The sequence below is a fragment of the Oncorhynchus clarkii genome, chromosome 4, assembly GCF_045791955.1.
Source record: "Oncorhynchus clarkii lewisi isolate Uvic-CL-2024 chromosome 4, UVic_Ocla_1.0, whole genome shotgun sequence".
In the NCBI taxonomy this organism is placed as follows: Eukaryota; Metazoa; Chordata; class Actinopteri; order Salmoniformes; family Salmonidae; genus Oncorhynchus; species Oncorhynchus clarkii.
In genome coordinates this window covers 92,231,569-92,258,639 of record NC_092150.1, presented here as the reverse complement: position 1 = coordinate 92,258,639, position 27,071 = coordinate 92,231,569, and the positions used below count along the sequence as shown (strand labels likewise).

The following is a 27,071-nucleotide window of genomic DNA, read 5'->3' as shown; positions in this document are numbered from 1 at the left end:
AAATAAACATTGGCATTTTGAAAGAGTATTTTTATGGAACCATAACGAATTACAATGGGAATAAATATCACTTTATTACAAAAATAATGGAACAAAAGTAGACTAATGAAGGTAAACAAATTGTTGCTTATTGGAAAATACTCTTTCAAACACACACGGTCACGTTGTACAGCGCCATTATGTCTATTAGCAGGTAGGTGGATAATAGACTAGTAGGAGGAGAATTATATTTCTTAGTAGTATTATGATGATGTATCACATCTGACCGTGATTGGGAGTCCCATAGGATGGCGCACAACGGAGCCAGCGTTTCCCTCTAAAAACAGAAATATATATTTTTTCCTTTATACATATTATTTTGGCATATAATTCAGATTACAAAATCGCTCACTTTCGATTTTTTGAAAACGATATAACCTCCAAAATATCGTTATATATTATCAAGTTGATGGCACGGTAGCCTCGGCACCAACATAAAGCTGAGTGACTCACTCATTCATGATGTTGGATCAAAATAAATAAGTACCAACATTCTTTCTGATAGTCTTTAATAAATAAATGTTCTGGTTGTCCTGACCTGGACACCATATACAGTACTATAACAGCCCATTATGGATTATTAGCTGGACAATATACCTTTACCAACACCTCTCTGTATTTTCATACTTTGTGGACAGCGGGCTCCCCAGTGGATAGGGGGCTCCCCAGTGGATAGGGGGCTCCCCAGTGGATAGGGGGCTCCCCAGTGGATAGGGGGCTCCCCAGTGGAGGGGGGGGGGCTCCCCAGTGGATAGGGGGCTCCCCAGTGGATAGGGGGCTCCCCAGTGGATAGGGGGCTCCCCAGTGGAGGGGGCTCCCCAGTGGAGGGGGCTCCCCAGTAGATGCCGGCCACCAGCGGACCCATGAGGTGGCTTTTGGTTTATATTTAGAATCCTCCAGTCCTCTATATGTAATTATTGGAGGAGAGTCACGTCTTATTATTCAATATATTGTAGGTCTACCGTAGGCGACATGAGTCATGAGTGTTGAGTAATGTGCTGTTAAAAGTGCTGTGGGTCATATTTATTTAAAGAGCATATTGAAGTTAGAAGCAAAAGCCTACAACTATTCTAGCATCGTTTCACACTGCTCTGAGACCAGCATGGGAACTGGTCTTGATAAATCAATGAGATTTTTATTTTCACTGAATCTCCGTTTGGGTATTGGTTAGACTAGAATTAGAAAATTAGGGTGTAGAAATGTTATACTCTTACTGTAACCTTAATTTAACTAGGCAAGTCAGTTAAGAACAAATTCTTATTTATAAGGCCTACTCCTTCCTCCCCGTCGGGGAATTGAACCCCGGTCTCTGCCACAACACAGGGATTATTTAGCACTGTACTCCCGACCGTCACATTGTACAGCGCCATATTTTCCGTTCCATCCCTGAGAGTTTTCCTTTTTCGTTGATAAAGAAACACCATAATAGTAAACTAATTAATTAAGCAACATATCTTAAACATCAGTCCCATATACTATGTTTTCACAAAAAAAAGGTTTTAAAATCTCTAGTATAGCCACTATTGAAGGCTATCAAATGCTTCTCAAAGACGCTCTCTGGTGTTCAAACTAGCACTAACTAGCATTAATGGTACCAGTGGTTCAAACTTAAATAACATGCCACAGAATTCTGCAGTACACTGCAACTTTTATAAAGGACGAACCACTGGAACCCCTAACCATAAGAAGTTTTATAAAGGAATGTTGGGAGGGGGGGTGGAGCCATAAGAAGTTATAAAGGAATGTTGGGAGGGGGGGGTGGAGCCATAAGAAGTTATAAAGGAATGTTGGGAGGGGGGGTGGAGCCATAAGAAGTTTTAAAGGAATGTTGGGAGGGGGGGGGGGGGGGGGTGGAGCCATAAGAAGTTATAAAGGAATGTTGGGAGGGGGGGTGGAGCCATAAGAAGTTATAAAGGAATGTTGGGAGGGGGGGTGGAGCCATAAGAAGTTATAAAGGAATGTTGGGAGGGGGGGTGGAGCCATAAGAAGTTATAAAGGAATGTTGGGAGGGGGGGTGGAGCCATAAGAAGTTTTAAAGGAATGTTGGGAGGGGGGGGGGGGGGGGGGTGGAGCCATAAGAAGTTATAAAGGAATGTTGGGAGGGGGGGTGGAGCCATAAGAAGTTATAAAGGAATGTTGGGAGGGGGGGTGGAGCCATAAGAAGTTATAAAGGACTGTTGGGAGGGGGAGTGGAGCCATAAGAAGTTATAAAGGAATGTTGGGAGGGGGAGTGGAGCCATAAGAAGTTATAAAGGAATGTTGGGAGGGGGGTGGAGCCATAAGAAGTTATAAAGGAATGTTGGGAGGGGGGGTGGAGCCATAAGAAGTTTTAAAGGAATGTTGGGAGGGGGGTGGAGCCATAAGAAGTTTTAAAGGAATGTTGGGAGGGGGGTGGAGCCATAAGAAGTTATAAAGGACTGTTGGGAGGGGGGGTGGAGCCATAAGAAGTTATAAAGGAATGTTGGGAGGGGGGGTGGAGCCATAAGAAGTTATAAAGGAATGTTGGGAGGGGGGTGGAGCCATAAGAAGTTATAAAGGACTGTTGGGAGGGGGGTGGAGCCATAAGAAGTTATAAAGGACTGTTGGGAGGGGGGGTGGAGCCATAAGAAGTTATAAAGGACTGTTGGGAGGGGGGTGGAGCCATAAGAAGTTATAAAGGACTGTTGGGAGGGGGGGTGGAGCCATAAGAAGTTATAAAGGACGGACCACTGGAAGTTCTTTAAAATATGTTTTAGTGTAGTGGTGTTTATCATACAACACATATATTAATCAAGATGGTACTGATCGATAACGATCGCCCCAAAATACAGTGCCTTGCGAAAGTATTCGGCCCCCTTGAACTTTGCGACCTTTTGCCACATTTCAGGCTTCAAACATAAAGATATAAAAATGTATTTTTTTGTGAAGAATCAACAACAAGTGGGACACAATCATGAAGTGGAACGATATTTATTGGATATTTCAAACTTTTTTAACAAATCAAAAACTGAAAAATTGGGCGTGCAAAATTATTCAGCCCCTTTACTTTCAGTGCAGCAAACTCTCTCCAGAAGTTCAGTGAGGATCTCTGAATGATCCAATGTTGACCTAAATGACTAATGATGATAAATACAATCCACCTGTGTGTAATCAAGTCTCCGTATAAATGCACCTGCACTGTGATAGTCTCAGAGGTCCGTTAAAAGCGCAGAGAGCATCATGAAGAACAAGGAACACACCAGGCAGGTCCGAGATACTGTTGTGAAGAAGTTTAAAGCTGGATTTGGATACAAAAAGATTTCCCAAGCTTTAAACATCCCAAGGAGCACTGTGCAAGCGATAATATTGAAATGGAAGGAGTATCAGACCACTGCAAATCTACCAAGACCTGGCCGTCCCTCTAAACTTTTAGCTCATACAAGGAGTAGACTGATCAGAGATGCAGCCAAGAGGCCCATGATCACTCTGGATGAACTGCAGAGATCTACAGCTGAGGTAGGAGACTCTGTCCATAGGACAACAATCAGTCGTATATTGCACAAATCTGGCCTTTATGGAAGAGTGGCAAGAAGAAAGCCATTTCTTAAAGATATCCATAAAAAGTGTCGTTTAAAGTTTGCCACAAGCCACCTGGGAGACACACCAAACATGTGGAAGAAGGTGCTCTGGTCAGATGAAAGCAAAATTGAACTTTTTGGCAACAATGCAAAACGTTATGTTTGGCGTAAAAGCAACACAGCGCATCACCCTGAACACACCATCCCCACTGTCAAACATGGTGGTGGCAGCATCATGGTTTGGGCCTGCTTTTCTTCAGCAGGGACAGGGAAGATGGTTAAAATTGATGGGAAGATGGATGGAGCCAAATACAGGACCATTCTGGAAGAAAACCTGATGGAGTCTGCAAAAGACCTGAGACTGGGACGGAGATTTGTCTTCCAACTAGACAATGATCCAAAACATAAAGCAAAATCTACAATGGAATGGTTCAAAAATAAACATATCCAGGTGTTAGAATGGCCAAGTCAAAGTCCAGACCTGAATCCAATCGAGAATCTGTGGACTTACAGCTGTAATCGCAGCAAAAGGTGGCGCTACAAAGTATTAACTTAAGGGGGCTGAATAATTTTGCAAGCCCAATTTTTCAGTTTTGATTTGTTAAAAAAGTTTGAAATATCCAATAAATGTCGTTCCACTTCATGATTGTGTCCCACTTGTTGTTGATTCTTCACAAAAAAAGACAGTTTTATATCTTTATGTTTGAAGCCTGAAATGTGGCAAAAGGTCGCAAAGTTCAAGGGGGCCGAATACTTTCGCAAGGCACTGTAGATATACCAACTCAATCTTCCTGCATCCCTCTCTCCCCCTCTCTCTCTCTCGCTCTGTTCTCTAAAAACTCACGGTCTAGGGAGAAAACATTGTCTTAAGAAGGCAGCGAAAGTGAGACAGAGAGCGACAGTGACAGAGAGTGACAGAGAGCGACAGAGAGTGACAGAGAGAGAGAGAGCAGAAGAGAAAGAGAGCACAGAGAGCAGATATCAATGAAATAAGTTAATTATTCATTCTGCCCATGTTCCTCATATCTACATAAGCCTCTACTAGAGCGAGAGAACGAGATAACCCGAAAGAAATAGGGGAGAGAGAGAGAAAAAGGGAGAGACCAAATCATGAGAAAACAAAAAGATAATTACTTTGTATGACCATATTAGGAGACATTTCCCTCAGATTACACAGACCCACAAAGGATTCGAAAACAAATCCAATTTTGATTAAGAGAGAGAGACTTGTGGACACCTAGGGACAGGTGTGTTCGAGAAACCTTACAAGCCCTACAACATTACGATGAAGACACTTCTATTTCTCCTCTAGTCAGACTGATGCTTTCAGAGTCCGCTCTGCTGCAGGTAGAGCCAGCAGAGCCCTGCCGGGAAGCAGTTATAGAGGGAGGGGTGGCGAGGGGAATAGAGAGAGGAGGGGGTGGATAGCGAGGGGAATAGAGAGGAGGGGGTGGAGAGCGAGGGGAATAGAGAGAGGGGGTGGAGAGCGAGGGGAATAGAGAGAGGAGGGGGTTGAGAGCGAGGGGAATAGAGAGAGGGGGTGGAGAGCGAGGGGAATAGAGAGAAGGGGTGGAGAGGGGGTGGAAAAGAGAGAGGGGGTGGAGAGCGAGGGGAATAGAGAGAGGGGGTGGAGAGCGAGGGGAATAGAGAGAGGGGGTGGAGAGCGAGGGGAATAGAGAGAGGAGGGGGTTGAGAGCGAGGGGAATAGAGAGAGGAGGGGGTTGAGAGCGAGGGGAATAGAGAGAGGAGGGGGTGGAGAGCGAGGGGAATAGAGAGAGGAGGGGGTGGAGAGCGAGGGGAATAGAGAGAGGAGGGGGTGGAGAGCGAGGGGAATAGAGAGAGGAGGGGGTGGAGAGCGAGGGGAATAGAGAGAGGAGGGGGTGGAGAGCAAGGGGAATAGAGAGAGGAGGGGGTGGATAGCGAGGGGAAAAGAGAGAGGGGGTGGAGAGGGGGTGGAGAGCGAGGGGAATAGAGAGAGGAGGGGGTGGAAGGCGAGGGGAATAGAGAGAGGAGGGGGTGGAGAGCGAGGGGAATAGAGAGAGGAGGGGGTGGAAGGCGAGGGGAATAGAGAGAGGAGGGGGTGGAGAGCGAGGGGAATAGAGAGAGGGGGTGGAGAGCGAGGGGAATAGAGAGAGGAGGGGGTGGAGAGCGAGGGGAATAGGGGGTGGAGAGCGAGGGGAATAGGGGGTGGAGAGCGAGGGGAATAGGGGGTGGAGAGCGAGGGGAATAGGGGGTGGAGAGCGAGGGGAATAGAGAGAGGAGGGGGTGGAGAGCGAGGGGAATAGAGAGAGGAGGGGGTGGAGAGCGAGGGGAATAGAGAGGGGGTGGAGAGCGAGGGGAATAGAGAGAGGAGGGGGTGGAGAGCGAGGGGAATAGAGAGAGGAGGGGGTTGAGAGCGAGGGGAATAGAGAGAGGAGGGGGTTGAGAGCGAGGGGAATAGAGAGAGGAGGGGGTTGAGAGCGAGGGGAATAGAGAGAGGAGGGGGTGGAGAGCGAGGGGAATAGAGAGAGGGGGGGTTGAGAGCGAGGGGAATAGAGAGAGGAGGGGGTTGAGAGCGAGGGGAATAGAGAGAGGAGGGGGTTGAGAGCGAGGGGAATAGAGAGAGGAGGGGATTGAGAGCGAGGGGAATAGAGAGAGGAGGGGGTTGAGAGCGAGGGGAATAGAGAGAGGGGAATAGAGAGAGGAGGGGGTGGAGAGCGAGGGGAATAGAGAGAGGGGGGGTTGAGAGCGAGGGGAATAGAGAGAGGAGGGGGTTGAGAGCGAGGGGAATAGAGAGAGGAGGGGGTTGAGAGCGAGGGGAATAGAGAGAGGAGGGGGTTGAGAGCGAGGGGAATAGAGAGAGGGGGGGTGGAGGAAGGAAAATAGTGGAGAAGAGACTGCAGACACCCCACAAAGAGAGAGAAATACAGAAAAATAAAGATACAGAAGAGAGAATAGAGAGGAGAGAAATGAGAGGGAGAAAGGAAAGAGGAGAGAGAATAGAGGAGAGGAGAGAAAGGAGAGAGAGAAAGGAGAGAGGAGAGAGAATAGAGAATAGAGAGGAGAGAAATGAGAGGAGAGAGTATAGAGAGGAGAGAGGAGAGAGAATAGAGAGGAGAGAGGAGAGAAAGGAGAGAGGAGAGAGAATAGAGAGGAGAGAAATGAGAGGAGAGAGTATAGAGAGGAGAGAGGAGAGAGAATAGAGAAGAGAGAAATGAGAGAGAGAAAGGATAGAGAGAAAGGAGAGGAGAGAGAATAGAGAAATGAGAGAGAGAAAGGAGAGAGAGAAAGGAGAGGAGAGAGAATAGAGAAATGAGAGAGAGAAAGGAGATAGGAGAGAGAATAGAGAGGAGAGAGAATAGAGAGGAGAGAGAATAGAGAAATGAGAGAGAGAAAGGAGATAGGAGAGAGAATAGAGAGAAGAGAGAGGAGAGAAATGAGAGAGAATAAAGATTAGAGAGAGGAGAGAAATGAGAGAGGAGAGAGAATAGAGAGAATAGAAATGAGAGAGGAGAGAGAATAGAATAGAATAGAGGAGAAAGGAGAGTGAGCGACAGAAGCATCACTACAACACTGTATATATATAAATAATGACATTTGAATGAACTTCTTATTTTGGAACTTCTATGTTTACTGTTCATTTTTATTGTTTATTTCACTTTTGTTTATTATCTACTTTATTTGCTTTGGTAATGTCAACATGTGTTTTCCATGCCAATAAAGACCCTTAAATTGAAAATGTAATTGAAATGAGAGCGAGAGATCTGCATTAAACTGTATTTACTGAACTACTGTACCATTATACTACTACAGCAATATCTACTAATTGTATTTAATGTCAATAAATAATCAAATCTGAATTTTAGTGAGAGAGAGAGAGAGCAGTATGATGTAAATATAAGCCATAAGAGCTCTGGTAGTGTGGTGTCAGGAAAACAACCTCTCAGTCAACGTCAACAAAGCTGAGGAGATGATCGTGGACTTCAGGAAACAGCAGAGGGAGCACCCCCCAATCCACATCGACTGGACAGTAGTGGAGAAGGTGGAAAGATTCAAGTTCCTCGGCGTACACATCACTGACCATCTGAAATGGTCCACCCACACAGACAGCGTGGTGAAGAAGGCACAACAGCGCCTCTTCAACCTCAGGAGGCTGAAGAAATGTAGCTGTTCACCAAAAACACAAACTTCTACAGATGCACAATCGAGAGCATCCTGTTGGGCTGTATCACCGCCTGGTACGGCAACTGCTCCGCCCTCAACCGTAAGGCTCTCCAGAGGGTAGTGAGGTCTGCACAACGCATCACCGGGGGCAATCTACCTGCCCTCCAGGACACCTACACGACCCGATGTCACAGGATGTCACAGGAAGGCCAAAGAGATCATAGACTAGAAATCACTGGCCACCCTAAGGAGTGGAACACTAGTTACTTTAATAATGTTTACATATCCTGCATTACTCATCTCATATGTATATACTGCATTCTGTACTATTCTACTATATCTTAGTCTATGTATTACTCATCTCATATGTATATACTGTATTCTGTACTATTCTACTATATCTTAGTCTATGTATTACTCATCTCATATGTATATACTGCATTCTGTACTATTCTACTATATCTTAGTCTATGTATTACTCATCTCATATGTATATACTGTATTCTGTACTATTCTACTATATCTTAGTCTATGTATTACTCATCTCATATGTATATACTGCATTCTGTACTATTCTACTATATCTTAGTCTATGTATTACTCATCTCATATGTATATACTGTATTCTGTACTATTCTACTATATCTTAGTCTATGTATATACTGTATTCTGTACTATTCTACTATATCTTAGTCTATGTATATACTGCATTCTGTACTATTCTACTATATCTTAGTCTATGTATATACTGTATTCTATCCTATTCTACTATATCTTAATCTATGTATATACTGTATTCTATACTATTCTACTATATCTTAATCTATGTATATACTGCATTCTATCCTATTCTACTGTATCTTAGTCCGTTCTGCTCTGACATCGCTCGTCCATATGTCCGGGTTAAGGTGATGATTAAGTTGGACGCGTGCGTGGCCACGCAGTCGTGGGTGAACAGGGAGTACAGGAGAGGGCTCAGAACGCACCTTTGTGGGGCCCCAGTGTTGAGGATCAGCGGGGAGGAGATGTTGTTGCCTACCCTCACCACCTGGGGGCGGCCCGTCAGGAAGTCCAGGACCCAGTTGCACAGGGCGGGGTTCAGACGCAGGGCCCCGAGCTTGATGATGAGTTTGGAGGGCACTATGGTGTTAAATGCCGAGCTGTAGTCGATGATCAGCATTCTCACATAGGTATTCCTCTTGTCCAGATGGGTTAGGGCAGTGTGCAGTGTGGTTGAGATTGCATCGTCTGTGGACCTATTTGGGCGGTAAGCACATTGGAGTGAGTCTAGGGTGTCAGGTAGGGTGGAGGTGATATGGTCCTTGACTAGTCTCTCAAAGCACTTCATGATGACGGATGTGAGTGCTACGGGGCGGTAGTCGTTTAGCTCAGTTACCTTAGCTTTCTTGGGAACAGGAACAATGGTGGCCCTCTTGAAGCATGTGGGAACAGCAGACTGGGATAAGGATTGATTGAATATGTCCGTAAACACACCGGCCAGCTGGTCTGCGCATGCTCTGAGGGCGCGGCTGGGGATGCCGTCTGGGCCTGCAGCCTTGCGAGGGTTAACACGTTTAAATGTCTTACTCACCTCGGCTGCAGTGAAGGAGAGACCGCATGTTTTCGTTGCAGGCCATGTCAGTGGCACTGTATTGTCCTCAAAGCGGGCAAAAAAGTTATTTAGTCTGCCTGGGAGCAGGACATCCTGGTCCGTGACTGGGCTGGATTTCTTCCTGTAGTCCGTGATTGACTGTAAACCCTGCCACATGCCTCTTGTGTCTGAGCCGTTGAATTGAGATTCTACTTTGTCTCTGTACTGACGCTTAGCTTGTTTGATAGCCTTGCGGAGGGAATAGCTGCACTGTTTGTATTCGGTCATGTTACCAGACACCTTGCCCTGATTAAAAGCAGTGGTTCGCGCTTTCAGTTTTACACGAACGATTACACAGACACACAAAGAATTTGAAATTCCACAGTGTTCCATCACAGCAGCAAGATCTGTGACCTGTTGCCACGAGAAAAGGGCAACCAGTGAAGAACAAACACCATTGTAAATACAACCCATATTTATGTTGATTTATTTTCCCTTTTGTACTTTAACTATTTGCACATCATTACAACACTGTATATAGACATTATATTTGAATTGTCTTTATTTAATTTGAAACTTCTGTGAGTGTAATGTTTACTGATCATTTCATTTTATTTAATTTTAACCACAGATCAACATCAGTGTCCTGGGCACAGACCAACATCCCCAGACTGACATCAGTGTCCTGGGCTCAGGCCAACATCCCCAGAACAACCACAGTGTCCTGGGCCCAGGCCAACATCCCCAGATCAACCAGTGTCCTGGGCCCAGGCCAACATCCCCAGATCAACCACAGTGTTCTGGGCCCAGGCCAACATCCCCAGATCAACCACAGTGTTCTGGGCCCAGGCCAACATCCCCAGATCAACCACAGTGTCCTGGGCCCAGGCCAACATCCCCCAGACTGACATCAGTGTCCTGGGCCCAGGCCAACATCCCCCAGACTGACATCAGTGTCCTGGGCCCAGGCCAACATCCCCCAGACTGACATCAGTGTCCTGGGCCCAGGCCAACATCCCCCAGACTGACATCAGTGTCCTGGGCCCAGGCCAACATCCCCCAGACTGACATCAGTGTCCTGGGCCCAGGCCAACATTCCCCAGACTGACATCAGCGTCCTGGGCCCAGGCCAACATTCCCCAGACTGACATCAGCGTCCTGGGCCCAGGCCAACATTCCCCAGACTGACATCAGTGTTCTGGGCCCAGGCCAACATCCCCCAGACTGACATCAGTGTTCTGGGCCCAGGCCAACATCCCCCAGACTGACATCAGTGTCCTGGGCCCAGGCCAACATTCCCCAGACTGACATCAGTGTCCTGGGCCCAGGCCAACATTCCCCAGACTGACATCAGTGTCCTGGGCCCAGGCCAACATTCCCCAGACTGACATCAGTGTCCTGGGCCCAGGCCAACATCCCCCAGACTGACATCAGCGTCCTGGGCCCAGGCCAACATCCCCCAGACTGACATCAGCGTCCTGGGCCCAGGCCAACATTCCCCAGACTGACATCAGCGTCCTGGGCCCAGGCCAACATTCCCCAGACTGACATCAGTGTCCTGGGCCCAGGCCAACATTCCCCAGACTGACATCAGTGTCCTGGGCCCAGGCCAACATCCCCCAGACTGACATCAGTGTCCTGGGCCCAGGCCAACATCCCCCAGACTGACATCAGTGTCCTGGGCCCAGGCCAACATCCCCCAGACTGACATCAGTGTCCTGGGCCCAGGCCAACATCCCCCAGACTGACATCAGCGTCCTGGGCCCAGGCCAACATCCCCCAGACTGACATCAGCGTCCTGGGCCCAGGCCAACATTCCCCAGACTGACATCAGCGTCCTGGGCCCAGGCCAACATTCCCCAGACTGACATCAGTGTTCTGGGCCCAGGCCAACATCCCCCAGACTGACATCAGTGTTCTGGGCCCAGGCCAACATTCCCCAGACTGACATCAGTGTCCTGGGCCCAGGCCAACATTCCCCAGACTGACATCAGTGTCCTGGGCCCAGGCCAACATTCCCCAGACTGACATCAGTGTCCTGGGCCCAGGCCAACATCCCCCAGACTGACATCAGTGTCCTGGGCCCAGGCCAACATCCCCCAGACTGACATCAGTGTCCTGGGCCCAGGCCAACATCCCCCAGACTGACATCAGTGTCCTGGGCCCAGGCCAACATCCCCCAGACTGACATCAGTGTCCTGGGCCCAGGCCAACATCCCCCAGACTGACATCAGTGTCCTGGGCCCAGGCCAACATCCCCCAGACTGACATCAGTGTCCTGGGCCCAGGCCAACATCCCCCAGACTGACATCAGCGTCCTGGGCCCAGGCCAACATTCCCCAGACTGACATCAGTGTCCTGGGCCCAGGCCAACATCCCCCAGACTGACATCAGTGTCCTGGGCCCAGGCCAACATCCCCCAGACTGACATCAGTGTCCTGGGCCCAGGCCAACATCCCCCAGACTGACATCAGTGTTCTAAAAACTATCAACACCAATAGAAAACAATGAGTGTGTGCGTCGCTCTCTCACCAGGCCTCCGGCAGCAGGATGGTGTACTCGTGTGGCGAGGTGGTTTCTGGGAAGTTGAAGAGGATAGCCAATCGGTGTTGGAGAAGCTCTGCTCCATGATAGGTGAACAGGATGTCCAGTGCCTGGACATTACTCTCCTAGAGGTATAAAACAGGACATTAGAAAAGAGGAAGTCAGAACAGAGACAAAGATGGATTTTAACAAACCCATTTAGCTACAGGACATTCAAAGCATAATCAAACGCACCCCCCCCCCCCCACACAAAAAATATATATATTAAAAAATAGATTAGGTAGAGGGAAAACATATATTTACAGTGCCTTGCGAAAGTATTCGGCCCCCTTGAACTTTGCGACCTTTTGCCACATTTCAGGCTTCAAACATAAAGATATAAAACTGTATTTTTTTGTGAAGAATCAACAACAAGTGGGACACAATCATGAAGTGGAACGACATTTATTGGATATTTCAAACTTTTTTAACAAATCAAAAACTGAAAAATTGGGCGTGCAAAATTATTCAGCCCCTTTACTTTCAGTGCAGCAAACTCTCTCCAGAAGTTCAGTGAGGATCTCTGAATGATCCGATGTTGACCTAAATGACTAATGATGATAAATACAATCCACCTGTGTGTAATCAAGTCTCCGTATAAATGCACCTGCACTGTGATAGTCTCAGAGGTCCGTTAAAAGCACAGAGAGCATCATGAAGAACAAGGAACACACCAGGCAGGTCCGAGATACTGTTGTGAAGAAGTTTAAAGCCGGATTTGGATACAAAAAGATTTCCCAAGCTTTAAACATCCCAAGGAGCACTGTGCAAGCGATAATATTGAAATGGAAGGAGTATCAGACCACTGCAAATCTACCAAGACCTGGCCGTCCCTCTAAACTTTCAGCTCATACAAGGAGAAGACTGATCAGAGATGCAGCCAAGAGGCCCATGATCACTCTGGATGAACTGCAGAGATCTACAGCTGAGGTGGGAGACTCTGTCCATAGGACAACAATCAGTCGTATATTGCACAAATCTGGCCTTTATGGAAGAGTGGCAAGAAGAAAGCCATTTCTTAAAGATATCCATAAAAAGTGTCGTTTAAAGTTTGCCACAAGCCACCTGGGAGACACACCAAACATGTGGAAGCAGGTGCTCTGGTCAGATGAAACCAAAATTGAACTTTTTGGCAACAATGCAAAACGTTATGTTTGGCGTAAAAGCAACACAGCTGAACACACCATCCCCACTGTCAAACATGGTGGTGGCAGCATCATGGTTTGGGCCTGCTTTTCTTCAGCAGGGACAGGGAAGATTAAAATTGATGGGAAGATGGATGGAGCCAAATACAGGACCATTCTGGAAGAAAACCTGATGGAGTCTGCAAAAGACCTGAGACTGGGAACGAGATTTGTCTTCCAACTAGACAATGATCCAAAACATAAAGCAAAATCTACAATGGAATGGTTCAAAAATAAACATATCCAGGTGTTAGAATGGCCAAGTCAAAGTCCAGACCTGAATCCAATCGAGAATCTGTGGAAAGAACTGAAAACTGCTGTTCACAAATGCTCTCCATCCAACCTCACTGAGCTCGAGCTGTTTTGCAAGGAGGAATGGGAAAAAAATTCAGTCTCTCGATGTGCAAAACTGATAGAGACATACCCCAAGCGACTTACGGCTGTAATCGCAGCAAAAGGTGGCGCTACAAAGTATTAACTTAAGGGGGCTGAATAATTTTGCACGCCCAATTTTTCAGTTTTTGATTTGTTAAAAAGGTTTGAAATATCCAATAAATGTCGTTCAACTTCATGATTGTGTCCAACTTGTTGTTGATTCTTCACAAAAAAATACAGTTTATATCTTTATGTTTGAAGCCTGAAATGTGGCAAAAGGTCGCAAAGTTCAAGGGGGCCGAATACTTTCGCAAGGCACTGTATATATATATAAATCAATAAACAGTTGATATACAGCACCGGTCTAAAGGTTGGACACATCTACTCAAGGGATTTTATTTTTACATTGTAGAGTAATAGTGAAGACATCAAAACTATGAAAATAACACATATGGAATCATGTAGTAACCAAAAGTAGTCACACAGAGAGAGAGAGAGAGAGAGAGAGACAGAGAGAGAGAGAGAGACAGCGAGAGAGAGAGAGACAGAGACGACAGAGAGAGACAGAGACGACAGAGAGAGACAGAGACGACAGAGACAGAGACGACAGAGACAGAGACGACAGAGAGACAGAGACGACAGAGAGACAGAGAGACAGAGAGAGAGACAGAGAGAGAGAGAGAGAGACAGAGAGAGAGAGAGACAGAGAGAGAGACAGAGACGACAGAGAGACAGAGACGACAGAGAGACAGAGACGACAGAGAGACAGAGACGACAGAGAGACAGAGACAGAGACGACAGAGACGACAGAGACGACAGAGACACAGTGTAAGGGTACAGAAGAAGGGTTTACCCTGGCGTAGGTTCTGGCTGACAGAATGATATTCTGGTTCCGGAACTTCTTAAAGAACTCTGAGTCATATCTCTGTTCTGCAGCATCGGGACCACCTAATATATCCTAGAGAGGGGGAGGTAGAGGGTGAACGGGGGAGAGAGGGAGGTTACAGAGAGCTGGTAGTCCCATCCACCACACTACCAGGTGGGTGGTATAGAGGAGATGGACCCACTGGTTGTCCTATAGGTTACAGAGAGCTGGTAGTCCCATCCACCAAACTACCAGGTGGGTGGTATAGAGGAGATGGACCCACTGGTTGTCCTCTAGGTTACAGAGAGCTGGTAGTCCCATCCACCACACTACCAGGTGGGTGGTATAGAGGAGATGGACCCACTGGTTGCCCTCTAGGTTACAGAGAGCTGGTAGTCCCATCCACCACACTACTAAACAGGAAACAGGTTTGTTAACTTGGTGTAGGGCAGACCTTAACCACTCTATTAAAACAATAAAGTGTTAAAAATACCCATGTTAACAAATCCACAGATGAGGCTATTTCACTCCACACTGCCCTCACCCACCTGGACTAGAGGAACACCTATGTAATAATGCTATTCATTGACTACAGCTCAGCGTTCAACACCATAGTGCTCTCCAAGCTCATCACTAAGCTAAGGAACCTGGGACTAAACACCTCCCTCTGCAACTGGATCCTGGACTTCCTGACGGGCCGCCCCCAGGTGGTGAGGGTAACAGCACATCCACCACGCTGATCCTCAACACAGTGAGCTGGTTATCAAGGGGCAAAGTATTGACACGTGTTTTTGAAATGAGAGACGAGCTTAAAGTTTTCTTTACTGACCATAATGTCTTGTCTGAGCGCTTGATGATGACGAGTTTCTCACACGACTGTTTGGGGGATGTTTTTTTCTCTTCAAATAAAGTTTAATGTAAGATAATTAAAGAGCAACATTATTAAAAGATTAATTAAAGAGCAACATTATTGATTATTATTATATTATTATTTGTGCCCTGGTCCTATAAGAGCTCTTCGTCACTTCCCACGAGCCGGGTCGTGACAAACTCACACTCATTCTAATGTTTAATTAATGTATTGTATAGTGTGTGTGTGTGTGTGTGTGTGTGTGTGGCAGGCTTACAATGATGGCAAAAAAACAACATTTGAGAGTGTGCTGACCCTGGTGCTAGAGGGGGTACAGCTGACCCTGGTGCTAGAGGGGGTACAGCTGACCCTGGTGCTAGAGGGGGAACAGCTGACCCTGGTGCTAGAGGGGGTACAGCTGACCCTGGTGCTAGAGGGGGTACAGCTGACCCTGGTGCTAGAGGGGGAACAGCTGACCCTGGTGCTAGAGGGGGTACAGCTGACCCTGGTGCTAGAGGGGGTACAGCTGACCCTGGTGCTAGAGGGGGTACAGCTGACCCTGGTGCTAGAGGGGGTACAGATGACCCTGGTGCTAGAGGGGGTACAGCTGACCCTGGTGCTAGAGGGGGTACAGCTGACCCTGGTGCTAGAGGGGGTACAGCTGACCCTGGTGCTAGAGGGGGTACAGCTGACCCTGGTGCTAGAGGGGGTACAGCTGACCCTGGTGCTAGAGGGGGTACAGCTGACCCTGGTGCTAGAGGGGGTACAGCTGACCCTGGTGCTAGAGGGGGTACAGCTGACCCTGGCGCTAGAGGGGGTACAGGTGACCCTGGCGCTAGAGGGGGTACAGCTGACCCTGGTGCTAGAGGGGGTACAGCTGACCCTGGTGCTAGAGGGGGTACAGCTGACCCTGGCGCTAGAGGGGGTACAGCTGACCCTGGCGCTAGAGGGGGTACAGCTGACCCTGGCGCTAGAGGGGGTACAGCTGACCCTGGCGCTAGAGGGGGTACAGCTGACCCTGGCGCTAGAGGGGGTACAGCTGACCCTGGTGCTAGAGGGGGTACAGCTGACCCTGGTGCTAGAGGGGGTACAGCTGACCCTGGTGCTAGAGGGGGTACAGCTGACCCTGGTGCTAGAGGGGGTACAGCTGACCCTGGTGCTAGAGGGGGTACAGCTGACCCTGGTGCTAGAGGAGGTACAGCTGACCCTGGTGCTAGAGGGGGGTACAGCTGACCCTGGTGCTGGAGGGGGTACAGCTGACCCTGGTGCTAGAGGAGGTACAGCTGACCCTGGTGCTGGAGGGGGTACAGCTGACCCTGGTGCTAGAGGGGGGTACAGCTGGAGGTTGAATGTTTGAAGGGGTATGGGATGATAAAACGTTTGAGAACCACTGCTCTCGAGGTTCAGTACAGGTAACTACAGTCTCGCTCCTCCTCGCGCCACTCAGCCACAAACACACAGCAGGTCACAAACACACAGCAGGCCCCTCCTACCAGCCCCATTCCTCTCTCCCTTGGTTCATGCATTAATATATATTTTCTGTTGCTTCCCCCACTCGGATCGGACCCGAGCGGGTCTGATACGGGGTCGGGTCTGGTCGTCTTCGGGTCCAGTCGGACCTGTCCTCCATATTTTAAAACGTTATTTATTCGGGTCCATGGAGGAAAAGTCTCAGGTCCATTTCAGAACAACTTTTTTTGGAGAAGAGAAGAGCTGTAGTTTGCGGTCTTACCTCGTAGGTGGCCAGGCGGTCCAGGTAACACAGCAGCTTCAGTCTGCTCCGACACAACTCCTTCTGCTCCAGGGTCAACCTGCAGGACCGCAAAACAAACACGATGACCACGGAGACGACATTAAAAACACAGTAGTAAGCATTTCATTCTGACCGGAAGTCAACCACTCTTGACCCCAGAAACCCGAACATTGTAGCGTGTTCACGTATAAAACAAAACGCGGGTCATGACTGTAGTAAACGCGGGTCATGACTGTAGTAAACACGGGTCATGACTGTAGTAAACACGGGTCATGACTGTAGTAAACGCGGGTCATGACTGTAGTAAACGCTGGTCATGACTGTAGTAAACACGGGTCATGACTGTAGTAAACACGGGTCATGACTGTAGTAAACACGGGTCATGACTGTAGTAAACGCGGGTCATGACTGTAGTAAACACGGGTCATGACTGTAGTAAACACGGGTCATGACTGTAGTAAACGCGGGTCATGACTGTAGTAAACGCGGGTCATGACTGTAGTAAACACTGGTCATGACTGTAGTAAACACTGGTCATGACTGTAGTGAACACGGGTCATGACTGTAGTAAACACGGGTCATGACTGTAGTAAACACTGGTCATGACTGTAGTGAACACGGGTCATGACTGTAGTAAACACGGGTCATGACTGTAGTAAACACTGGTCATGACTGTAGTAAACACGGGTCATGACTGTAGTAAACACGGGTCATGACTGTAGTAAACACGGGTCATGACTGTAGTAAACGCTGGTCATGACTGTAGTAAACACGGGTCATGACTGTAGTAAACACGGGTCATGACTGTAGTAAACGCGGGTCATGACTGTAGTAAACGCTGGTCATGACTGTAGTAAACACGGGTCATGACTGTAGTAAACACGGGTCATGACTGTAGTAAACACGGGTCATGACTGTAGTAAACGCGGGTCATGACTGTAGTAAACGCTGGTCATGACTGTAGTAAACACGGGTCATGACTGTAGTAAACACGGGTCATGACTGTAGTAAACACGGGTCATGACTGTAGTAAACACGGGTCATGACTGTAGTAAACACTGGTCATGACTGTAGTAAACGCTGGTCATGACTGTAGTAAACACGGGTCATGACTGTAGTAAACACGGGTCATGACTGTAGTAAACACGGGTCATGACTGTAGTAAACGCTGGTCATGACTGTAGTAAACGCGGGTCATGACTGTAGTAAACACGGGTCATGACTGTAGTAAACACGGGTCATGACTGTAGTAAACACTGGTCATGACTGTAGTAAACACTGGTCATGACTGTAGTAAACACTGGTCATGACTGTAGTAAACACTGGGGGTTGGACAGTTTCCAGCTTTCATACTATTTCTGTACTGTCGACAGAGTCGTTAACACTGACTGAGTAGTAAGCACTGAGTAGTAATCATTGACTAAGTAGTAATCATTGAGTAGTAAGCACTGACTGAGTAGTAATCATTGAGTAGTAAGCACTGACTGAGTAGTAAGCATTGACTGAGTAGTAAGCACTGACTGAGTAGCAAGCACTGACTGAGTAGTAAGCATTGAGTAGTAAGCACTGACTGAGTAGTAAGCATTGACTAGTAAGCATTGACTAAACAGTAAGCATTGACTAAGTAGTAATCATTGAGTAGTAAGCACTGACTGAGTAGTAATCATTGAGTAGTAAGCACTGACTGAGTAGTAAGCATTGAGTAGTAAGCACTGACTGAGTAGTAAGCATTGACTGAGTAGTAATCACTGACTGAGTAGTAAGCACTGACTGAGTAGTAAGCACTGACTGAGTAGTAAGCATTGAGTAGTAAGCATTGACTAAACAGTAAGCATTGACTGAGTAGTAAGCATTGAGTAGTAAGCACTGACTGAGTAGTAAGCATTGACTGAGTAGTAATCATTGAGTAGTAAGCATTGACTAAACAGTAAGCATTGACTGAGTAGTAAGCATTGAGTAGTAAGCACTGACTGAGTAGTAAGCATTGACTGAGTAGTAATCATTGAGTAGTAAGCATTGAGTAAACAGTAATCATTGACGAAGTCGTGTCAGAAATGTGATGACGATGGTTTTATCAAATTGATTAACTGTTTAATTATCACGATGATTAAATTACACATGTAACAACTAACTCATCGGCAATTTTGGGGAACCATGAAAAAGTAGCCGTTTTCTGAATTAACTCTAAAGATATAAATCACATTTCAGTCATTCATTAATTGTTCTTCTATCAGTCGCTTTCTGAATGTCGCAAAACCCTTCGATATCTGCACGAACCCTAGCATAAAATATGAATCAGCGATATACACATCGGCTTAATTATATATTTACTAACTAACTAACTAACCACACATTATTACATGCACAAACAGAATAGGTTACACATTGATTACTACATACTGCAATAAAAAGTCCCTAGTGGACTACACTAATATGATGGAACGGGAGGAGCATGTAAGAAAGAGCGGGAGAAAAGACAAAGGACTTCACTACACAGCTGAAAACTGCGCCGATAGAAATGCTAATACTTTGCACGTGAACAAAGAGGGAAGTCAAAATCAAAAGTAACAGTCAATATCTGATGTGGCCACCAGCTGCATTAAGTACTGCAGTGAATCTCCTCCTCATGGACTGCACCAGATTAGTTAGTTCTTGCTGTCAGATGTTACCCCACTCTTCCACCAAGGCACCTGCAAGTTCCCAAACACTTCAGGGGGGAATGGCCCTAGCCCTCACCCTCCGATCCAACAGTTCCCAGACATTTCAGGGGGGAATGGCCCTAGCCCTCACCCTCCGATCCAACAGTTCCCAGACTTTCAGGGGGGAATGGCCCTAGCCCTCACCCTCCGATCCAACAGGTCCCAGACATCTCTGGGGGGAATGGCCCTAGCCCTCACCCTCCGATCCAACAGGTCCCAGACATCTCTGGGGGGGAATGGCCCTAGCCCTCACCCTCCGATCCAACAGGTCCCAGACATCTCTGGGGGGAATGGCCCTAGCCCTCACCCTCCGATCCAACAGGTCCCAGACATCTCTGGGGGGGAATGGCCCTAGCCCTCACCCTCCGATCCAACAGGTCCCAGACATCTCTGGGGGGGAATGGCCTTAGCCCTCACCCTCCGATCCAACAGGTCCCAGACATCTCTGGGGGAACGGCCTTAGCCCTCACCCTCCGATCCAACAGGTCCCAGACATCTCTGGAAGGAATGGCCCTAGCCCTCACCCTCCGATCCAACATGTCCCAGACATCTCTGGGGGGAATGGCCTTAGCCTTCACCCTCCGATCCAACAGGTCCCAGACATCTCTGGGGGGGAATGGCCCTAGTCCTCACCCTCCGATCCAACAGGTCCCAGACATCTCTGGGGGGGAATGGCCCTAGCCCTCACCCTCCGATCCAACAAGTCCCAAACGTGCTCAATGAGTTTGAGATCCGGGCTCGTCGCTGGCCATGGCAGAACACCGACATTCCTGTCTTGCAGGAAATCACGCAGAGAATGGCTGGTGGCATTGTCATGCTGGAGGGTCATGTCAGGATGAGCCACTTGAACCACTTCCCTGTAACGCACAGCGTTGAGATTGCCTGCAATGACTATAAGCTCAGTCCGATGTGTGACACACCGCACCAGATCATGATGGACCCTCCACCTCCAAATCGATCCCGCTCCAGAGTACAGGCTTCAGTGTAACGCTCATTCCTTCCACGATAAACGCGAATCCGACCATCACCCCTGGTGAGACAAAACCGCGACTCGTCAGTGAAGAGCACTTTTAGCCAGTCCTGTCTGATCCAGCGACGGTGGGTTTGTGCCCATAGGCGATGTTGTTGCCAGTGATGTCTGGTGAGGACCTGCCTTACAACAGGCCTACAAGCCCTCAGTCCAGCCTCTCTCAGCCTATTGCGGACAGTCTGAGCACTGATGGAGGGATTGTGTGTTCCTGGTGTAACTCGGGCAGTTGTTGCCTTCCTGTACCTGTCCTGCAGGTGTGATGTTCACATGTACCGATCCTGTGCAGGTGTTACACGTGGTCTGCCACTGCGAGGACGATCACCTGTCCGTCCTGTCTCCCTGTAGTACTGTCTTAGGCGTCTCACAGTACAGACATTATAATTTATTGCCCTGGCCACATCTGCAGTCCTCATGCTAAGTAGTAAGCATTGACTAAGTCGTTAGCATTGACTAAGTAGTTAGCATTGACTAAGTCGTTAGCATTGACTAAGTCGTTAGCATTGACTAAGTAGTCAATTACACATGAGCAGAGACTCAGTACCTCTGTAATGGCCAAGTAAGGAACACAAATCAACAAGCACCAGTCACTGGATAGAAATCACAAATTAACCAGAGATGAACTCAAACACACGTCGTCATCACTGTAGTAAGAATTTGATTCTGAGCATAAAATCACACAGGATCAGAGGCTCAACCCGGACATCACTGGTGACCTCAAGATACCGACCACAGCTTCACTGCTCAGAGATCTGCCCACGGCTAACGCCACGCAGACACCAGCTCCGCCCGCCCACGCAGACACCAGCTCCGCCCGCCCACGCAGACACCAGCTCCGCCCGCCCACGCAGACACCAGCTCCGCCCATCCACGCAGACACCAGCTCCATCCATCCACCCGTCACCAGCTCTGCCCGTCACCAGCTCCACCCATCACCAGCTCCGCCCGCCACCAGCGCCGCCCGCCACCAGCCACCAGCGCCGCCCACCACCAGCGCCGCCCGTCACCAACGCCGCCCGTCACCAGCGCCGCCCGTCACCAGCGCCGCCCGTCCACACAGACACCAGCGCTGCACTAGCATATACACCCTTATATTGTACTAGTGAAATGGTGCTAGCTGGGGCTGACAGTGATGACTGGAAAAGAGCAGAATCAACAAGCCAGACAGTTGTAATGTGAGAAGGCGTTGACGTTGACCACTGTTATGTAAAAGCCTTTGACCCCAAGTGAGAATAGGTCCTCCGGAGACATGGCCCGGTGAGACACGGGCGCCGGTCCGCGGAGATGGAAAGAGAAATCCAGTCCGTGTAGTTCTGAGCCTTTTAGGTAAATCACTGAGGTAAATCCTGGATGGAAACACCAGAGGGACATAAAGCACGTCAGAGGAGAAGTGCTGGTGTTGCATTACGTGCACCTCGTCCATTAAAATGTATCCTAGGTCAGCACTCCTATTGGAAAACACTTTATAACACAGGCCCAGGGTACCACAACATCCCTAGTACCCTATTCCCTATACCGTGCACTACTTTGGTCCAGGGCCCATCAGACACGGTCTAATGTAGGCAGACTGTGTGTGTCTCAAAGCTGTCAGATCAGCATCTTACTACAATCTGATCTGGTTGCTGTTTCTTCATCTCTGTGGAAATATTACAGTATCACAGGGAGACTGAACAACACAAAAATGTAGTGGTAGAGAGAGAGGGGTAAATGTAGTGGTAGAGAGAGAGAGGGGTAAATGTAGTGGTAGAGAGAGAGGGGTAAATGTAGTGGTAGAGAGAGAGGGGTAAATGTAGTGGTAGAGAGAGAGGGGTCAATGTAGTGGTAGAGAGAGTGGTAAATGTAGTGGTAGAGAGAGAGGGGTCAATGTAGTGGTAGAGAGAGAGGGGTAAATGTAGTGGTAGAGAGAGAGGGGTAAATGTAGTGGGAGAGAGGGGTAAATGTAGTGGTAGAGAGGGGTAAATGTAGTGGGAGAGAGGGGTAAATGTAGTGGTAGAGAGGGGTAAATGTAGTGGTAGAGAGGGGTAAATGTAGTGGGAGAGAGAGGGGTAAATGTAGTGGGAGAGAGAGAGGGGTAAATGTAGTGGTAGAGAGAGAGGGGTAAATGTAGTGGTAGAGAGAGAGAGGGGTAAATGTAGTGGTAGAGAGAGAGGGGTAAATGTAGTGGTAGAGAGAGAGGGGTAAATGTAGTGGTAGAGAGAGAGGGGTCAATGTAGTGGTAGAGAGAGGGGTAAATGTAGTGGTAGAGAGAGAGGGGTCAATGTAGTGGTAGAGAGAGAGAGGGGTAAATGTAGTGGTAGAGAGAGAGGGGTAAATGTAGTGGGAGAGAGGGGTAAATGTAGTGGTAGAGAGGGGTAAATGTAGTGGTAGAGAGGGGTAAATGTAGTGGGAGAGAGAGGGGTAAATGTAGTGGTAGAGAGAGGGGTAAATGTAGTGGTAGAGAGAGGGGTAAATGTAGTGGTAGAGAGAGAGGGGTAAATGTAGTGGTAGAGAGAGGGGTAAATGTAGTGGGAGAGAGGGGTAAATGTAGTGGGAGAGAGGGGTAAATGTAGTGGGAGAGAGGGGTAAATGTAGTGGGAGAGAGGGGTAAATGTAGTGGGAGAGAGGGGGGTAAATGTAGGGGGAGAGAGGGGGGTAAATGTAGTGGTAGAGAGGGGTAAATGTAGTGGTAAATGTAGTGGGAGAGAGGGGTAAATGTAGTGGTAAATGTAGTGGGAGAGAGAGGGGTAAATGTAGTGGTAGAGAGGGGTAAATGTAGTGGTAGAGAGGGGTAAATGTAGTGGTAGAGAGCGGTAAATGTAGTGGTAAATGTAGTGGGAGAGAGGGGTAAATGTAGTGGTAAATGTAGTGGGAGAGAGAGGGGTAAATGTAGTGGTAGAGAGGGGTAAATGTAGTGGTAGAGAGCGGTAAATGTAGTGGTAAATGTAGTGGGAGAGAGGGGTAATTGTAGTGGTAGAGAGGGGTAAATGTAGTGGTAGAGAGGGGTAAATGTAGTGGTAGAGAGGGGTAAATGTAGTGGTAGAGAGAGGGGTAAATGTAGTGGTAGAGAGAGAGGGGTAAATGTAGTGGTAGAGAGAGAGGGGTAAATGTAGTGGTAGAGAGAGAGGGGTAAATGTAGTGGTAGAGAGAGGGGTAAATGTAGTGGGAGAGAGGGGTAAATGTAGTGGGAGAGAGGGGTAAATGTAGTGGGAGAGAGGGGTAAATGTAGTGGGAGAGAGGGGGGTAAATGTAGGGGGAGAGAGGGGGGTAAATGTAGTGGTAGAGAGGGGTAAATGTAGTGGTAAATGTAGTGGGAGAGAGGGGTAAATGTAGTGGTAAATGTAGTGGGAGAGAGAGGGGTAAATGTAGTGGTAGAGAGAGGGGTAAATGTAGTGGTAGAGAGGGGTAAATGTAGTGGTAGAGAGGGGTAAATGTAGTGGTAGAGAGCGGTAAATGTAGTGGTAAATGTAGTGGGAGAGAGGGGTAAATGTAGTGGTAGAGAGGGGTAAATGTAGTGGGAGAGAGGGGTAAATGTAGTGGCAAATGTAGTGGGAGAGAGGGGGGTAAATGTAGTGGTAGAGAGGGGTAAATGTAGTGGTAGAGAGGGGTAAATGTAGTGGTAGAGAGCGGTAAATGTAGTGGTAAATGTAGTGGGAGAGAGGGGTAATTGTAGTGGTAGAGAGGGGTAAATGTAGTGGGAGAGAGGGGTAAATGTAGTGGCAAATGTAGTGGGAGAGAGGGGGGTAAATGTAGTGGTAGAGAGGGGTAAATGTAGTGGTAGAGAGGGGTAAATGTAGTGGTAAATGTAGTGGGAGAGAGGGGTAAATGTAGTGGTAGAGAGAGGGGTAAATGTAGTGGTAGAGAGGGGTAAATGTAGTGGTAAATGTAGTGGGAGAGAGGGGTAAATGTAGTGGTAGAGAGGGGTAAATGTAGTGGTAGAGAGGGGTAAATGTAGTTGAGAGAGGGGTAAATGTAGTGGTAAATGTAGTGGGAGAGAGGGGTAATTGTAGTGGTAGAGAGGGGTAAATGTAGTGGGAGAGAGGGGTAAATGTAGTGGCAAATGTAGTGGGAGAGAGGGGGGTAAATGTAGTGGTAGAGAGGGGTAAATGTAGTGGTAGAGAGGGGTAAATGTAGTGGTAAATGTAGTGGGAGAGAGGGGTAAATGTAGTGGTAGAGAGAGGGGTAAATGTAGTGGTAGAGAGGGGTAAATGTAGTGGTAAATGTAGTGGGAGAGAGGGGTAAATGTAGTGGTAGAGAGGGGTAAATGTAGTGGTAGAGAGGGGTCAATGTAGTGGTAGAGAGGGGTCAATGTAGTGGTAGAGAGGGGTCAATGTAGTGGTAAATGTACTGGGAGAGAGGGGTAAATGTAGTGGGAGAGAGGGGTAAATGTATTGGGAGAGAGGGGTAAATGTAGTGGTAGAGAGGGGTAAATGTAGTGGTAGAGAGGGGTAAATGTAGTGGTAGAGAGGGGTAAATGTAGTGGGAGAGAGGGGTAAATGTAGTGGGAGAGAGAGGGGTAAATGTAGTGGGAGAGAGAGGGGTAAATGTAGTGGGAGAGAGGGGTAAATGTAGTGGTAAATGTAGTGGGAGAGAGAGGGGTAAATGTAGTGGGAGAGAGGGGTAAATGTAGTGGGAGAGAGGGGGGTAAATGTAGTGGGAGAGAGGGGTAAATGTAGTGGTAAATGTAGTGGGAGAGAGAGGGGTAAATGTAGTGGTAAATGTAGTGGGAGAGAGAGGGGTAAATGTAGTGGTAGATCGGGGTAAATGTAGTGGGAGGGAGGGGTAAATGTAGTGGTAAATGTAGTGGGAGAGAGAGGGGTAAATGTAGTGGGAGAGAGAGGGGTAAATGTAGTGGGAGAGAGGGGTAAATGTAGTGGGAGAGAGGGGTAAATGTAGTGGTAAATGTAGTGGGAGAGAGAGGGGTAAATGTAGTGGGAGAGAGGGGTAAATGTAGTGGGAGAGAGGGGGGTAAATGTAGTGGGAGAGAGGGGTAAATGTAGTGGTAAATGTAGTGGGAGAGAGAGGGGTAAATGTAGTGGTAGATAGGGGTAAATGTAGTGGGAGAGAGGGGTAAATGTAGTGGTAAATGTAGTGGGAGAGAGAGGGGTAAATGTAGTGGTAGAGAGGGGTAAATGTAGTGGTAGAGAGGGGTAAATGTAGTGGGAGAGAGGGGTAAATGTAGTGGTAAATGTAGTGGGAGAGAGAGGGGTAAATGTAGTGGTAGAGAGGGGTAAATGTAGTGGTAAATGTAGTGGTAGAGAGGGGTAAATGTAGTGGTAGAGAGGGGTAAATGAAGTGGTAGAGAGAGGGGTAAATGTAGTGGTAGAGAGAGGGGTAAATGTAGTGGTAGAGAGTGGTGAATGTAGTGGGAGAGAGAGGGGTAAATGTAGTGGGAGAGAGAGGGGTAAATGTAGTGGGAGAGAGAGGGGTAAATGTAGTGGTAGAGAGAGAGGGGTAAATGTAGTGGGAGAGAGAGAGGGGTAAATGTAGTGGTAGAGAGAGAGGGGTAAATGTAGTGGTAGAGAGAGAGAGGGGTAAATGTAGTGGTAGAGAGAGAGGGGTAAATGTAGTGGTAGAGAGAGAGGGGTAAATGTAGTGGTAGAGAGAGAGGGGTAAATGTAGTGGTAGAGAGAGAGGGGTCAATGTAGTGGTAGAGAGAGGGGTAAATGTAGTGGTAGAGAGAGAGGGCTCAATGTAGTGGTAGAGAGAGAGAGGGGTAAATGTAGTGGGAGAGAGGGGTAAATGTAGTGGGAGAGAGGGGTAAATGTAGTGGTAGAGAGGGGTAAATGTAGTGGTAGAGAGGGGTAAATGTAGTGGGAGAGAGAGGGGTAAATGTAGTGGTAGAGAGAGGGGTAAATGTAGTGGGAGAGAGGGGTAAATGTAGTGGGAGAGAGAGGGGTAAATGTAGTGGTAGAGAGAGGGGTAAATGTAGTGGTAGAGAGAGAGGGGTAAATGTAGTGGTAGAGAGAGAGGGGTAAATGTAGTGGTAGAGAGAGGGGTAAATGTAGTGGGAGAGAGGGGTAAATGTAGTGGGAGAGAGGGGTAAATGTAGTGGGAGAGAGGGGTAAATGTAGTGGGAGAGAGGGGGGTAAATGTAGGGGGAGAGAGGGGGGTAAATGTAGTGGTAGAGAGGGGTAAATGTAGTGGTAAATGTAGTGGGAGAGAGGGGTAAATGTAGTGGTAAATGTAGTGGGAGAGAGAGGGGTAAATGTAGTGGTAGAGAGAGGGGTAAATGTAGTGGTAGAGAGGGGTAAATGTAGTGGTAGAGAGGGGTAAATGTAGTGGTAGAGAGGGGTAAATGTAGTGGTAAATGTAGTGGGAGAGAGGGGTAAATGTAGTGGTAGAGAGAGGGGTAAATGTAGTGGTAGAGAGGGGTAAATGTAGTGGTAAATGTAGTGGGAGAGAGGGGTAAATGTAGTTGAGAGAGGGGTAAATGTAGTGGTAAATGTA

General features: G+C 47.9%; 1 protein-coding gene across 1 annotated transcript in view; it reads right to left on the bottom strand.

Annotated features, from left to right (window-relative positions):
• Positions 1-27,071, bottom strand: part of LOC139407442 (NBAS subunit of NRZ tethering complex-like) — a 289,155-nt gene that overhangs the window by 208,935 nt on the left and 53,149 nt on the right. The window contains exons 19-21 of the mRNA XM_071151235.1: positions 16,899-16,977; positions 14,305-14,409; positions 11,842-11,978 (exon numbers count right to left, since the gene is read on the bottom strand). Coding sequence (XP_071007336.1) covers positions 11,842-11,978; positions 14,305-14,409; positions 16,899-16,977 — 321 coding nt within the window. The remainder of the gene's footprint in view (positions 1-11,841; positions 11,979-14,304; positions 14,410-16,898; positions 16,978-27,071) is intronic.